At 25.7% G+C, this 18,012-nt stretch overlaps 2 protein-coding genes across 2 annotated transcripts; both read left to right on the top strand.

The window, feature by feature from the left end:
* Positions 1-4,888: 4,888 nt before the first annotated feature.
* Positions 4,889-6,604, top strand: LOC124939514 (putative F-box/FBD/LRR-repeat protein At4g03220). Its single transcript, XM_047479981.1, has 3 exons — positions 4,889-5,918; positions 5,988-6,206; positions 6,323-6,604. Exons 1-3 carry the CDS (start codon positions 4,890-4,892, stop codon positions 6,602-6,604), a joined length of 1,530 nt encoding a protein of 509 aa, XP_047335937.1. The 5' UTR covers position 4,889.
* A 2,536-nt stretch (positions 6,605-9,140) lies between these two features.
* On the top strand, positions 9,141-10,904 carry LOC124940439 (putative F-box/FBD/LRR-repeat protein At4g03220). Its single transcript, XM_047480958.1, has 3 exons — positions 9,141-9,998; positions 10,188-10,385; positions 10,495-10,904. Exons 1-3 carry the CDS (start codon positions 9,168-9,170, stop codon positions 10,774-10,776), a joined length of 1,311 nt encoding a protein of 436 aa, XP_047336914.1. The 5' UTR covers positions 9,141-9,167; the 3' UTR covers positions 10,777-10,904.
* Positions 10,905-18,012: the final 7,108 nt, after the last annotated feature.

Raw genomic sequence — 18,012 nt, 5'->3', positions numbered from 1 at the left:
TTATACCCTTATATATTACTTATATTAGTTAATAAATTTAATGTATTAAAATATATAATTTAATATATTAAATAAAAATAATTAAAATAAATATTATATTTTATTAACTATTACCTTCAATTATAATTTGTTAACCTAATATATATATATATATATAAAAAAGAGACTAACGAATGAATATATTTATCATATTTTTTATTTTATAATTAGTTTAGATATAATTATATTTTTTTTATTTGATAATGTTTGAAAATAATTTCGTAAAAAATAATTAAATGAATTATAATCAAAGAAAATAAAAAAATTGTTGTACTTCTAATATAAAAATAAATAAATTTATATATAACATTAAATATGAGTTAATAATATATATATATATTGTGTTTATTTGATAATTAATTTAGATATAATTATATTTTTATTTTATTATAATATATATCATTAATTTTTTTAAATTTAAAAAGATAAAGTGATCTTTTAATATATTTTTTTTATAATAGCATTCGGCTCTTTTTTTACTTTTAAAATAAATTTTATATTTTAACATATTATTTTTAACATATTTTCACATTATTAAATTTACTTATTTAAAATAATCATTTAATATATTTAATTATAGGATAACTCAAGTTATCAAATAATAAAAAAAAAACATGAATATTATTTATATCTAAACTTTCTTATAATTAAGATATATAAGAATTATTTTTTATTAGCCTATTAAGAGTTTTAGTGTTGCTTTGGGCCTTTTCTTTTTTAAAGCACAATAAAACAGTTAATGGGCGGCATGTTACGACTCATTTGTAGCACGGTTAGGATGTCGAGGGTCGTTAAAATCTGTGAGGCATCTTGGCCTTACAGTTAGCTAATCTTCTTAACCTAAATGAGACTCAATTGTCTATATAGAACCAATCTAAAGAATATTCTAGTTAAGAAGAGATATTCTAATTAAGGAATGAATTAGAAAACCTTCTAATTTAAAAAGAGATATTCTAATTAAGAAAAATATTAGAAGAAATATTCTAAATTAAGAAGGAATATTCTAATTAAGGAAGTAACGACCCAATCTAATGAATATTCTAGTTAAGAAAATAATAGAAAGAATATTCTAATTAAGGAATAGATTATAAAAATCTTCTAATTTAAGAAGAGATATTCTAATTTAAGAAAAAATATTCTAATTAAGAAATATATTAAAATAAATATTCTAATTAAGGAGGGATATTTTAATTATGGAAAAAAAATATCTTAAATTAGTGTAATTAAATTATAATTGGAAGAATTTTTTTATTAATTTAATATGTTATGAGTCCTACCTATAAAAACAGTTATTATATTGTAATTACAAGTATTAAATATACATTCTCATTCTCAAATTTCTTTCATCCAGTGACAGGTCGCCATAAACCCTTATTTCTCTTCATCATCTATCACTCACTGGATCTAATCAGTGAGCTTCCAGACCATATCATCCATGAAATTCTCCGTGTCGTACCCATCAGATCCGCAGCCCAAACTCTCATCCTTTCACATCGTTGGAAGATGGTTTTTTCTTCCATCCCCTATCTCGATTTCACAACAATCGCCGCTTCTCGACATAAACCACCTAGTACAACTACGTATGACCTTAGTCCCAGTGAACCACCAACCGATGTTAAAGACATCAATTTCCTCAACAAAATTTTCTCCCTACACGACACCAACTTTGCCATCAAAACCCTAAAGTTGAAATCCTCTGAATTAAGTTCAAGGGCCTTCAACATGTTAATCCAATACCCAAAAATTAACGATATTGAAGAACTATACGTGAAGGTGAAGAACATACCTTACTTCGATATACCGTGGAACATCATCAATTGCGGACGTTTAAGGGTTTTAAAGTTAAATATAATATTTGATGACTTCCAAGATCTTATTAAACCGTCGGTAATGAAGAGAGACGTAATTCAATTAATTGTTTCTTTCACAGATTTTCTCAATAAATGATGTTATGAAAACTTCATTAAATAAATTTGAGTTTAAGAACACTCGAAATTTCCATCAAATATTATAACTTGATCGGCTACAATAACTTTTCCGCCATTGCTACGCTCTTCAAAAACTCTCCTTACCTCCATACGCTTGTCATCACAATTGATAAATATGTGAAGGTGGACATGAGGCTGGTGAGTATTATTTGTCATACTCAATTATCTATTTATTAATCTTAATGTAGTGTAATACTTTTATTTTGATGTGTTTTGGGATTGATTAGTTGAAATTATATCAACAGATGAATGGCCCAACCGACGATAAATATGGGAAGAACAAATTTCGGAAATGAGTTCATTTCTTAATCACACAAGGATGGTCAAGTTGGACGGTTTTTTACAATGTTACAAAGACATTAGTCTGGTAAATTTCTTACTCAAGTATGGAAATGTTCTAGAAGAAATGGTTTTAATCTTCGGAGTGGATGCTAAAATAGGATTGGCTCGTCGAAAAATTATCAAGTCCGCGTTAATGAAATGTTCAAAGGCATCTTCTAAAGTTAAGTTTGTATTTCAATAAACTATCAATTCTTTTTTATTTTTGCTTAAATATTGAAAAATAATTAGTATTTTATTTCACATTTATTTAATTAATAAATATTCTTACATTATTCATTAAAAAAATATTGAATATGTTTAAATTTATACATAGAGTTGATGATACATGATTAAATTGGTACGAGTTTAATTATTTTGGTCACGGAAAATCGACTCTTTCCGCGAGAATCATTGTTGTAATATTACATGTATTTTATAAATGTGGTACAATGTAGGTAGAATTTCTTTATTTAATAATTTTTTTTCTATTTTAGTTTCAGTAAGTTCTTGTGATATTTTTATTTGCTTGGGCAAATAATAACACAACTTTGAAAACATTGAAATTTAAATGCAGAGTAACTAAAATTAAATTTAGTTAAGAGGACAATAATAATAATCTAGTATTAAAAATGAAGTTTAACGGAAAATATGAAACTTCAGAATTTGTTCACAATACAGAATTGATCATAGCTTTAAAACGTTTTAGATCTAGAGTTTTAGATAATGGGAAGACCAAGTTTCGAAAACGATTTTTTTTCTTAATCATTTAATGACGGTTAAGTTTGTAGGGTTTCAAGAATATCGCGACAATGATGTTAGTATGAAAAAACAAGTTTTTTGTGTATAGGCCAGAAAATACAACACAATTTGATTAGAAGTTTTAGATTTTGGTAAAAGTTTGGATTATAAGTTTTTTATTCTAAACGGTGATATGATGTTCTAGATTAAATTGATTTAAAGTTTGATATAGAAAATTCCTAAGCTTTGAATATTAAAATTTGATGTAGATTTGATCATTTAATGCCATGAAAGCTTTTTTTTAGAAAAGGAAAAAAAGTTTGACGCCGGGATAGATATTTTAACATACAAAAATCATGTTTAAGGAACAATATGAAAATGTTCTGTTTGTATAAGGGTCTATATCAGATATGCATTATTTATGTTTTGTTGTAGTTTTTGTTAAAATAATATAGTTTAATTATTATTTTTGTCAAGAATTTGAAACGTTTCGTCCATGGACTCAAACTATCACAATTTTAATTTAAAAATTTGAAGAGTTGTTTCAAACAAATATTTTTTTATTTAACATAATATTTATATATTTTAATTAATTTATATGTAAAAAATATAAATTCTCACTATTCCTAAATTTTAAAATTTTTCTCACAATACAAATTTTTTAATCATTTCAAAATTTTTAATAATAATCTTGTCTTTATATTACATAAATATATAAAAATACAATGTTTGAAATAAACTAAATGTATATGAAGAACGAAATCACCAAATAAAGGTTAATATTTTTAAAACAGTTTTATCATCTCTCATTTGTGTTGAAATTCTCTAATGGGATATAACGAATTTAGTAATGATTCTACACTTGAATCACTACACATTGAACATGTAATGAATCAAATCGCCGAGTTACAACCGAAATAGTCGAGTCAATAACTCGAAGAACATTTACAAATATAAGAAAATAACTCTTGAAAATCTAGAGTGAAAAATGATAAAGATAATCGTGTAGTTTGAGATTATATAAAAATTAAATAAAAATACTATTTATATTATTAAAATAATAAACTGACATAAATATTTAATCAATCATTAATCTTTAATTCAACAATGGTCACAGAGTGTACTCTCTCCTCTTTTACAATTTTTTTATTATTATTTTTTACTATTTTTTTTATTTATTTTTATTTATTTTGTTTTAGGAAAGATACGTTACAGTTTTTCTAAATTACTAATAAATTAATAATAATAATCTCATAGATTATAATAGAAATTAAGAACATTTTGTTAATTGATCTGAAGTATTTTAAATTAATTAATTTAAATTATATATTTGGATTAAATTTTATATTTTAATTCATGTTTGAATTTAATTTGATTTTATTATTCACATTTTAATTTTTAATTATTAATAAAGTTTATAGAATTAATTTAAAATTTCAACAATTTTATAAAAAATAAATACTAAATCTTCTCATATCACACAAAGTTAGGCAGTTAGTTTAAAAAATATATTTAAAAAAAAAAGGCTCAATCTTAGCAAACAAACAAAATTAAAATACAAATAATATCATTTAACATACCAACATTACAAATTAATTAAAAATAATAATAATATTCGGAAGAAAATTCAAATACTAAAATTCAAATAATTAATAGTTCAAGCATTCTATATGTCACCATTTAAAATTATAATAGAAACCACTAAAGTTGTGCCGTAATATTATCATTATTGTTATATTATTATTGACCGGGCGGCTATAAGCCCTGGTCTCTTCTCATTCGTCTTCATCATCATCCAAAAAAATGAACCTTAACGAATATGAACATGAAGGCCTCAATAAGGAGGATCGAATCAGCCAGCTTCCAGACCACATCATCCACGATATTCTTCGATTTTTACCTATCAAATCCGCCGCCCAAACTATCATCCTTTCAAAACGCTGGAAGAGCCTATTTTCATCCATCCCATACCTCAATTTCACAACCATGGAATTACAAACTACAAGTAGTGTGAATTCATCCAAAGACATAAATTTCATCAACAATGTGTTCAATTTTCGTGACAATAACGCATCAATCAGAACCTTAAAGTTGAAATCCTTTGTTTTAAGTTCAACGGTATTTAACTGCCTAACCAATTACCCAAATATTTTGAATATCGAAGAGCTAGAGGTGAATTTGAAGACCCGAGAAGAAAATGTCTATATCCCGTCGAACATCATCAATTACAAGTCTTTGAGAGTTTTAAGATTAAATATCTTGTGTTTAGACTTAAAGCTTACCCAACCATTGATGCTGAAGAACAGAGAATTCAAATTACTCCACACTATGATCCTATCTCAACAATCTTTTCTTATGTTTACCCATCATGATAATAGAAGAACATTGTTGGACATATTCACAGACTCTTCCTTTCCATATCTGAAGAAGTTGATTCTGGAATCGTGTTACAATTTGAAAGAGCTTAACGTGAGATGTAGTGAGCTGAAAGATTTGGTCATAAAAAATTGTTTTCAGCTTAGGAAATTGGATATCTATGGATTAAAGTTAGAAAGATTGAATGTGGAAAATTGTTTTGATTATATCAGTATTGTTAACATTAGAATTATCGCTCCTGTAATGAAGATTCTGAAATGGGTGGATACACATTCAACTCAAATCCCTGTTTTGGAGAAATCATATCTCTTGGAGGAGGCAGTCATTGGTTTATTGCCATCCGATTTCGACTTCGATAATTACATTATAGAACCAGCTCAAATACAGAGTTTGTCGAATATGATAACGGCTATATCTCATGCCAAGTTTTTAAAGTTTAAATTTCAATCTATTGAGGTAGTTTTATAGTTTTCTTCGTTCATTCATGTTAGAGCTGTTATTACTAATAATGTTTTTTTCTTGCAGATTTTTTCGAGGAATGATGATAAACAAATTTTAGTAAATAAATTTGAGAGATTAAGAAAACTTGAAATTTGCATTGAATATTATCACTTTAACGGCTATAACAACCTTTTAGCAATTGCTACCCTATTCAAAAACTCTCCCTATCTTGAAACACTTGTCATAAAAAACACACTTATTAAGTGCGATAGGAGGCTTATTAACGGCTATAGAAAGAAACGGGTGAGTATTGATTTCGTCCAGTCAATTATCTATTTATTATTTTTGTACACAAATTTGGCGTCGGCTACTTCTTGTGTGTGTGTTTTGGAACTAATTAGTTGAATTTACGTCTACAGATGAGGAGTGACTCAAGCGACGATAAATACTGGAAAAGGCAAATTCCGGAAATGAGTTCTTTTCTTAATCATTTAAGGAGGGTTAAGTTGAATGGTTTTTTAGAATGCGAGAAAGATATTAGTCTCGTAAAGTTTTTACTCAAGAACGGAAAAGTTTTAGAAGAAATAGTTTTATGCTTCGGATTAGATAGTAAATTACGATACGAAAGTCGGAGAAAGATGAAGCATATGGTGATGAGATGGCGTCGGGCATCTTGTAATGCTAGGGTTGTATTTAAATAAACTATAACTCATTTCAGTTCTTTTTTTTTGGTTTAACATTAAAAATAACAATTATTTTACTTCCCATTTATTTACATTAATGCATTCTTATATTGTTGACAAAATGTATTGAATATGTTTAAAATTATACATGAAGTTGATGATCTAATAATGGTTGACTTGGTGTGTGTTGGATGAATTTTGTTAATGAAACCATGCCCTTTTCTCATAGTTTATGTTGTCATCTATCATACTCTTTTGGTGGGCAACAATTCGAAATTGGGGACATTTGACAATCAATCTTGGGGGTTAATTGCCAAAACTATGTAGTAAAGATAAAAAAAAATCCATTTAGATGTGTCTATCCTAAATTCAATATCACTTGAAAGACCCTTAATTAATATTCAGCATAAATATATATCTCTGTTTTAGTTCCATCTTTTTGTCGCCCACATGTCTCACGAGATGCTTCTTAAAGTAATCGTTGTTGTAGGGATCATCGACCCAACAAAAAATCATACACAACACATTCTCAATACTTAAAATTGTAACGAATTAACTATTCTCATCTTCGCAGTAATGTATGTAATCATATGAGTATACAAGACATGAAATTGAACTTATCAATTCTCTGCATTATATTAGAGGGTGAGAAATACAAATTAAGAAAATGTATGAACAACAAAATATTCCAAAAACATACAAAGAGATAGGTCGAATATATGCACATACACATACAAAGGGAGAGGTAGAATATAGTTCAAACGCGATTTCAGCATAAATTGTTTTTGTTTCTCGATAGTTGGTTCATTTGTTTCCATTTTCCATGTGTTAATTGAATGAGAGACTTGTTTCATATGCTTGAGCAAATGATGCTAATACTTAAAAGCAATATCTTATATGATGATAATATATATACACAAAGACAGGGATACATAGTTTCTCAGCCAAAGTTAGTTTTAGTACCTAATAATTCTTTCAAATTTATTTTTTTAATATCTAATAGTTGCATTCTCTGTGAAATAGATAGATGCATATATCTGCTGTAAATTTGTAATGAATGTGTGATTTAATGTACTTAATGGCTTAGAAAACTCTGATTTCTATTCAAGCTGTTTATATTGTAAAATAAAATAAAATTCTATCATTAGTTTTTGATGAAATAACACTTAAGATCTTTAGATTTTGGTAAATGTATGGTTGATATTTTGATTTTAAAGGTTATATGATTATAAGTCTTGATTGAATTGATTTGAATTTTGATAAGTAAAAGTTTGAAAGTGTCAAAGTTGAATATTAGAAAATAAATTGTTGAAAATTTGATGCAAATTTGATTATCTATATATTGCAATTTAACCAATGAAATGATTTGAATATTTGTAAGTTACAAATAATTCTACATATTTTCTAAATTATTATTATTAATTTTTTTTAATTAGGGAAAACTAGGATGACAACTATGCCTACGATTTCAACACAAAACATTTTCAAATAAAATTTTTTAACTCATGACCTTTTGATCTTAAGTCAATCTTTACCACATTTTCTAAAGTATAAAAAATTAATTTCCCCTAATCTTAATCTATTTCAAAAAATTATCCAACAAAATATATATATATATATATATATATATATATATATATATATATATATATATATATATATATATATATATATATAATTTACTTATACAGAGTCGGTCCCGAGTTTTGGACGATATTTTTTTGTTGCCCTAGGTCGAGTTAAAAAATTTAATAAAAAAATGATTTTTTGGTGATGTTTGAACCCATAACAAAAACAAAGGTTTTAAATTTTTTATTTAGAACCACTAAACTACAATATCTTATGTTTAAAATTACAATATATTTAATTAAAATCTTACTATTTTTAATAAAAGAGCTGCCCTAACCCAAGAACTTATCTAACCCTGGACTTATATTATCATTTGTGGTAAGACCTTAAAACAACTATCATACACACTACAAACAAAGATTATATTATTATTATTATTATTTGTATATTTAACTTAAATTTTAAGATATATAATAGTTTTGCATCCAAAATTAGATAAATGAGATGGATAAATATAATATTCATGCCTATTAATTTAACTAACAAAATTTGCTTAATAAGGAAAATAAGAAAATATTATTAGAGTAATGTTTTGATTTGTTTATAATTTAAAAAAAAAAAAATTATCCTAACCCGACACCCATTCATATTTCATAACCGCTTCCATATAAAACGCAAGATGTTTTCAGTGAATATCGAACATATGTGACGCACAAAATAAAAAATATAATAATAAAATAAATAAATTAAGAATGAGTCATACCGGATAAAAATGTAGATAATCTATTGAACGTTATTTAATTTTTATGATGTTAATTTTATATGGTTGTGCCGTAAAAATAGTAATATTTGTTTAACAAGTAAAAGGGGCAATATGAAAATGTTTTAATAGTAAAAGGGTATATATAAGAAATGTTTTAGGTATGGATTTCAAAATCCATTTAAACCCTTATTTTTTTAATCTTGTCTTTCTCCGTCACAGTCGGCTCTTCTTCTTCTTCTTCAATCATCAATGGCGATGAACCCTAAGGAAGACGAATGTTTCAAAGAGAAGGATCGAATCAGCCAGCTTCCAGATACCATCATCCACGAGATTCTCGGCTTCTTACCAATCAGATCCGCCGCTCGAACCATCATCCTTTCACACCGCTGGAAGAACGTATTTTCCTCAATCCCTGACCTCAATTTCACATCCATAGATTCTTCTACTCAAACAAGAAGAATGCTACATTACAAAGCAGAATCACCCGAAGACATAAATTTCATCATTAACGTTCTATTTCTCCGTGACATGAATCTCTGCATCAGAACTTTAAAGTTGAAATCTTTCCACTCCACGATCTTCAACTGTCTAATCAAATATCCAAATTTCATCGATGTTCAAAACCTAGACATGATGGTAACTATCCAAGATGATTTGTATATCCCGTGGGATATCATCAATTGTGGGTATTTAAAGGTTTTAAGCTTAAATATCTTGTGTTTTAACTACAAACATATCCTACCGCTGCCCATGAATATAGATTTCAAATTGCTCCATACCTTGAACTTATCTAAGTTGTCTTTCTTAATTTTTTTCAATGATAGTCCAACATTGTTAAACTTATTCACTGATTCCTTGTTTCCATGTCTGAATAAGTTGACATTGGACTCATGTTATGGTGTCACAGAGCTTAACTTGAGATGTAGTATGCTGACAGATTTGTTGATAAAGGATTGTTGTCTTCAAAAATTGAATATTTATGGATTAAATTTAGAGACATTGAAGGTGGAAAGATGTTTTGATGACACTATTGACAAGAAGGTTACAGTTGTTGCTCCTGTCATCAAGCTGCTCAAATGGGTTAGTACTCATATCTCCTGTTTTTCATTGGTTATGTCATCTAATTATTTGTTTACATAATTGGTTTTCATGAATTAGAGTGATTGTTACAAAGTTGGGTTTTGGATAAAATCCCAAAAAAACCCACATGTTAGAGGGGTGCCTTTTGTGTTACTGATAAGTAATTGTAATGTTTATTGGTTTTTGCAGATTCTCTCGATAAATGATGTTAAGTTTATTTCAAAAGTTAAATTTGAGAGTTTAAGAACACTTCAAATTTGCATTGAATATTATCCATTTAACAATTACAACAACTTTTCGGAGATTGCTATCCTCTTCAAAAACTCTCCCTATCTCGAGACTCTTATAGTCACAATCAACACATTTTATAAGGACGACACTATATTGGTGAGTCATTCAGTCTATTTATTAATCTAAACCATTATTTTAGCATAGTTAAAAATGTTGTTTTTATAATTAGGGCAATACTTGTTTTTGTGTGTTTTGAAATTAACAGTTTAGTGATTCAAGCGATTATAAGGATTGGCAAGATCAAGGTCTGGAAATGAATTATTCTCTTTATCATCTAAGAACGGTTAAGTTGGACAGGTTTTTAGAATGTGACAAACACATTGATCTGGCAAAGTTCTTACTCAAGCATGGAAAAGTTCTTGAAAACATGATTGTGTGTCTTGGACCATTAGACAATGACATACAATTGGTTTGTCAGAGAAGGATTGAGTCTATGTTGATGGGATTCTTTCGGGCATCTTCTAAAGTTAAGATTGTATTTCAGTGAACTCTCTCATTTCAATTCTTTTTTTTTGCGTTTTAACATTTAAATCCAACTATTTTACTTCATATTTATTTACATCAATGATATCTTATGACAAAATATACTGGATATGCTTAAAATTATACATGAAGTTGATGATGGTTGGAGTTTTAGCTGTGTAACTTTTTATAGGTTATATCACAGGGTTATCCGAATAGTTATGTTCATAAATATATCAAATTATATGTTCCTCAATCAATTACCAAAGAAAATATTATAAAACTTATTGAAATAGATAAGTTTTACTACCTGTTTATTGCAATATCTGAGAAAGCTAATTCCTTTTACATAATAGAGCTATTAGCTATGAATCCATATTCTATCGCTTTCCCTTTTGGAGATTAAACTTCCTAATTTGTTCTCATCATCATTATCCTTTAAATAGCAATATGGGGAAGAATACAATATTTATTATAACTGGCTGAAAGTGTTGAATGAAATTGATAAATGTGAGGAATGAGAATTGACTTGATTAGATTAAGAACAATAATTGGAAGGGTCATACCTCTGCACAATCCAAGTTGTTCACAATATAGGAAATAGAGACTTAAGATATGTAGATGACAAACAATCCAAGTTGTCTCTGGCTTGGGACTGAATCTTGAAGCTTCTTGAGATCAGAACAATGGAATAGAACTGCGCATTTGCACAACTGAACTCATCTTCCCTTTGCAAGATTCAGCTTCTTCATTCAGAAGCATTTGTTTAGTTTCAACATCATTTACAACTCTTTCATGGTCATTAACCCCCTTTTAAGATAGCTGCATTCAGTAAAGCAATATAAAAAATAAAAATTTGCAATCACTCTATGTTCCTATCATTTCATCAACTGTTTGGTTAGAATTAGCCTTCATAAGACTTCAAGGTTGTTTGATCTGGTCTATTTCAAAATAAACTGTGTTTGATGCAAAAGTGGTTTATATTTGAAGTCAAACCAGATTATCGTTAAGTGTTTAATATTTTAAAATGATACAAAAATAAAGTTGAAGAGATGATTGATGATATGATATTGTGTATTTGGATTTAAGAGGAAAATAACAAGGAGTTCAATACATGTTTAAAATGTCCATGAGCCATTGAGATTGTCCATAATTAGTATTTTTTGCAATAAGGTCGAATTGGAACACATTCTCATAAGGTATGCCTACTTCGCCGTTGATAGAACATTCTTTTGTAAACATTGCATAATTGGATATGTATAACTATAGAAGAAATCTTTAGTCAAATTGACACTTTGATAAAATCTTTTTTTTACCTGAAATTTGTACAAAGTTTTAGTAAGACCATGTATTATTTTATACAAAGTAATCTCTTATAGGGCAGTCTAAGCAATAGGAAGATGAAAAGCAGGCAAATAATGCAAGTAATTAAAGGTGTTTTAAGCGGAATTTTAGATTAAAATCTAAACACCTCGTCTTAGAATTTTTATTCTAAATTGATAAAATCGTTATGACTCTAATTCATAGAGGAATACCTATTTATACGTGAGCTGAGACAGGCCTAGTAATATCGATAAAGATGAGAGTCTCGCGTGTTGTTCCTCCACACAAGCTCGGATAGATCCCCATTGCTTTCAACTGCTATGAGGAAATGATTAAGGAAAAAACATACATATTATTTAATTAATTGGACATTTTAAAAATTAAGCATCATTAATTTATATATATATATATATATATATATATATATATAAGCATTAAAATATTTAATGAGAATATACAAAATATTGTAAATATTTTCTTTGTTAAATTTTGATTATATATTATATTATTTCATAAATAAATAATATATTTTTTAAGATCTTAAAATCATAATTAAATTATTTAATTATATAATAATAAATAACATTCTAATAAAATTTTAATTTATAATTAAATCATTTTAATTATATATACTATTTATTTATTTCATAAATAATATATTTATTATTAATAATATCTATTATATTTATTGATAATTAATCGTAATTTCTTTTTGATTTAATCCATAAACTCTAGTGTACTAGTAAATAGGACCCAAATCACACAATATATGCCGTTCTCATTTATACTCTGCATCAAAACTTTTTACCCAGAATTGAGTAATTTAATAATTAAAGTTATATTATCTTTATAAATAAAAATACTAATTTTAAACTATTTTTTTTTTATTAAACAAAATCTAGAAGATAGAATTAGTATCTCTAATCACAAATTTGTATTCAGTTAAAACTGTTTAGATAAATTTGAGAGCTATTAAAAAAAAAAAAAAAAAAAAAAAAAAGAGGATCGAATTTAAACTTTCCCTTTTCCGCGAACAATTTTCCCATCCCCGCTAACAAAGGTAAAAGTTATAAAGGTAATTTTTACGTTATGATCAGTCTCTTTCTCCACTCAGTTTTATAACAGACATGTTTGATCAGGAAAACAAACTTCCTAAGACGTACAAATCATGATTATGCATCCTGCAAAATATTTATGCAGGCTAGGTTATTCACTAGATATTGTTTTCTGTTGATAATATAAGCAGCATGCATGTTATCCTTAATTTACATTACTTAACAAAAAGGTTTAATAACTCTTATCACCAGTCAAGTTGAATGCCAATAATATTGGAAGTTCTAGAAGGTGTAGTTCATGACCTGATAATTTGAAGCTCATCTGGACTCTGACATGAGAGTATTTACTTCAAGTTATAACAAATTAAGTTTACTTTGGGTGTCATCTTTATAGTCTTTTTTGCTAGACTTCTTTGTTTTTCCTTCTAAGGTTAGATACCTGCAAACTTGTCATATTCGTCTACCTAGATGCCTTTTTACGCAGTCCAGAACATTTGTTGCCTTATGATTTGTTGGAGTTGGCATCATTGTTGGTTGACTTTCTAGAATTACAATTTAGCAAAGTTAACTGGCGGTCCAACCGACCGCGAAACGGTCTACTGAACGGTCCGGTTATTAACTTTAAAACGATAACCTAACGAACAATACAATATATTTTATATTTGTGAAGAAATTATGAAATTTAAATAAATGTGCACCTTATCTTTTTTAGGATGCTGTTTTTAATCTTAAAAAAGTATCATTTCTTAAAATAAATAGACATCTATTCCTAAGATATTTTTTCTGTTTCGAATGCTACCAATAAGGTCTCAGGTATCTGTTCTCATGCTCCCTCTCACATAAGAGGGACGTTAAGATAATTAGTGTTATTAAATTATCTTAATGCTCCTCCTATGTGAGAATGAATAGAGATCTTAATAGTAACAGAGGATCTCTATAGTTATAAAGACCTAACAAATCAGGATTTTAGTGATAAATGGATGCACAAATATGGACCATCTTTTCTGTTCTCTTACTCAACAATTCAGTTAAAACTTAAAACACTTATCAGTTTTAGACAAAATCTTAGGTACCTCATAAATCTTTTAAAACAAATTCGGCTTGTTCTTAGTTTTTCACTATTTTGGTTAGATCTTTTAAATTTCTTAAATTATCGTTCAACTTCCACATGATATTAAAGATAATCATTCTACTTGTGTTGATATTTAACTAGGACCACAACTTGCAACAATTGATTATTTTGTTTCTTTTAATTTGAAATCTTGTGGACAAAATATGTTAATTTTCGAATGAAAAAAAGTTGATTTGACAACTGAATAATAGGAGTAATAAAAAAAAGAAAAAAATAAAAAGTTTGTAAGTTGTAACGACCATGAATGATAGTTTGCTCTCCGAAATAAATGGACTAAAAGTTTAACATCTTTTGTTTTATTTCTGGAAAAAAAAATAGCTTTGGATTAACAAATTTTTAGAAGTTGAAAGATGAACATTACCTATTGTACAAGTTGAGGTTTTAAATTAGCATGAAAATAAGTGAAATGACTAATTTAAATATTTGGATTAAGTTAAATGATGATAACTTAATTATTTCCACGAGAAAATAATTCAATAGTTGAAATTATTATGGGAGAATGTTCCAAATTTCAATTCCTATCATTTTCAATAAATCGTCAAAGTGCTAGTTAGCAGTAAAATATTGACATAAATTGAAAACCAGTTTTCAGACATGTCATTTATCACAACAGTAAAAAGAAAATAAGCCTCGTTTGATTTAGTTTATAACTTGCATGATATGTTGATAGAATAAGTTGATTAAAATGAACGTGTACACGTAATACTTTAATATAAATAAATTATTTTGTTTTTGTTATTATACAAGATACTATTACTATTATTATTATTGTTGTAAACTGCCTATATAAACTTTTAATGGAAAATTTTGTAAATAATTTTTTTTTATATAACTTATAATAATTAATTATAAGAATTTAAGATTGTTTAAAAATTGATAGGGTCTTAAAAAGTTTATTTAATGTATAATTAATTGTACTAATTAGAGAAGTGATGTGATTTATTATTTATTTGTTAAAATGTAAGTAATGACAATAGTGATATTCATTCATCTCATAAGTATGATAACGATGGGCTGATACTACTTTTTTTTTTTTATTAATAAAAGGACACGAGATGTCGTGTCGTAGAGTGTTAGTAGGATTCATCATCATTTGAGGAGCTTAATGGATTATTGACCATAGTATTAATGGTGTTAGATGGATATAGAATTAGAGATAATGGGATCCTCTATCATAATTCTTAACTGCAAAGGTTTCAAAAAAATATAATGTTGTAAAGAATATCATATACTTTGTTGTTGTTGTGAGCATAACATGTCAATCCCTCTGAAATTATAGTTTTGATTACACAAAAAATTCAACTTCAGAAAACACATTTTTTGGCGTGTTTATTTATTTAATATTAAAAAAAAAGACAAATTCATAACAGATAAACATATGGTACACGACTCCGTGACTAAATCTTATTTATTAATAGGTCGAGACGTCGTTCGTACACGACTCCGTGACTAAATTCTCTTTGTCAATAGGTCGAGACGTCGTTCGTACATGATTCCGTGACTAAAACATATTTGTCAATATGTAGAGATTTTGTTCGTACACGACTCCGTGACTAAATCATATTTATCGCGCATTTTGTTTTTTTTTGTTTTTTTTATTTAAGTAATTTTATTTAATAGTATAATAATAATTTGTATTTTGATTAACATAAAAAAAATAACATTATTTTATTGAAAATATTAAAAAAAGAAAAAGAAAAAAGTTTCACAACTAAACCAAACATGACATCAAATACAATTATAATTAATAAGCCAGAATTTTATACCACAATATCCACTATACTTCCGAAACTATCATCCTAATTTTTTATATTTAAAAATAATTAGAAAAAACTCAATATCAAGCGCCTTTTTATTTATAAGTTTACATTTTTCATTATGTTATAACATTGTTACACAATATCTTTTTTAGAACTTATTTTAATTTATATAAAATAATAAACTCATTTACTTACCAATAATATCATTCAAAAATAAATTTTATTTTTTATCATAATAATTTGGTTTTGAATTTTATTTTTTTGGGAATGGTCGATTTTTCAATTTACCTCGAATACAACACGAAATAATTATATTTATTATTATTTTTTTTAATTCTCACAACTATCCTAAATCGATTTTGAGTGGTAGTATCCTATTATTATATAGGTTTAAAGAAAATATATGATATTAAATTTAAACGTTTTATTTATTTATTTTACTTAATAGTTAATATATTTAAATATAATATATATATATATATAATTTGTTTTTACTATAAATATTATAATTAATTAAATAATTAAAAAAACTCAAATAAATCACCTCAACATTAAATGCATGTTGTACATTTTTATTATTTAATAAATATTTGTTTTTTCAATATACCTCGAATATAACATGAAATAAATGCTTTACAGCTAATTATATACATATATTTTTTTTTATTAAAAGAATGTTTTCCAACTATTCTAAATTAATTTTGAGGAGTAACATTATATTATTATATAGGTTTAAAGAAAATATATGATAAATACATAATGTACATTTTTATTATTTAATAAATATTTAGTTTTCAATGTACCTCGAATACAACACGAAATAAATGCTGTACAACTAATTATATTTACTTTTTTATTTTTATTTTTTTTATTATTTTTATTAAAAGAATTTCTCCCATCTATCCTAAATTGTTTTTGAGTAGTAGCATTATATTATTATATAGGTTTACAGAAAATATATGATATTAATTTTGAATGTTTTATTTATTTATTTATTTTAAATATAATATATATATATTGTTTTTACTATAAATATTATAATTATTTAAATAATTAAAAAAAAACTCAAATCAATCTCCTCAACATTTATTAAATTCATGATGTACATTTTTATTATTTAATAAATATTTATTTTTTCAATGAGGTACAATACGAAATAAATGTTGTACATTTAATTTTATTTACTATTTTATTTTTATTTTTTTTAAATTGATTTTGAGTAGCAGTAGTATATTATTATATAATTTTAAAGAAAATATATGATATTAAATTGAAGCGTTTTATTTATTTATTTTACTTAATAGTTAATATATTTAAATATAATATATATATATATATATATAATTTGTTTTTACTATAAATATTATAATTATTTAAATAATTAAAAAAACTCAAATACATGATTTACATTTTTATTATTTAATAAATTCTGTACAGCTAATTATATTTATTTATTTTTACAATTTAATTATATATATATATATATATATATATATATATATATATATATATATTCTTTGGTTTATATTATCATCTCTATCTTCAAACCCGGTAAACCTCTCTTTTAACCCTAATCTATGAATTTTTTTATTTTCTTTTGGATAAAGTCTGGATTTTTTCCAAAATTTTCAAATAACCAATTTTATAAGTTATTACTTTTATAATTTAAATATTATATAAGATAATATAGTATATTATAATTTTATTTATACTGTGTATATATTTTTATTTAATATAATTAATATAAAAATTTTACATGAAATAAATTTTATAAGATAATAAACAAAAATTATTAGAATATTTATTTAGAATAATATTTTAAAATTAGTTTATACCAAAATAAAATTAAATAATTTATACCATATTTTTTTAGAACTTATTTTAATTTATATAAAATAATAAACTCATTTACTTACTAGTAATACCATTCAAAAATAAATTTTATTTTTTATCATAATAAATTGACATATACAACATAAAAACGAAACAGA

The sequence above is a fragment of the Impatiens glandulifera genome, chromosome 5 (assembly GCF_907164915.1).
Source record: "Impatiens glandulifera chromosome 5, dImpGla2.1, whole genome shotgun sequence".
Taxonomy (NCBI): Eukaryota; Viridiplantae; Streptophyta; class Magnoliopsida; order Ericales; family Balsaminaceae; genus Impatiens; species Impatiens glandulifera.
This window is presented reverse-complemented; position numbering and strand designations above follow the sequence as displayed.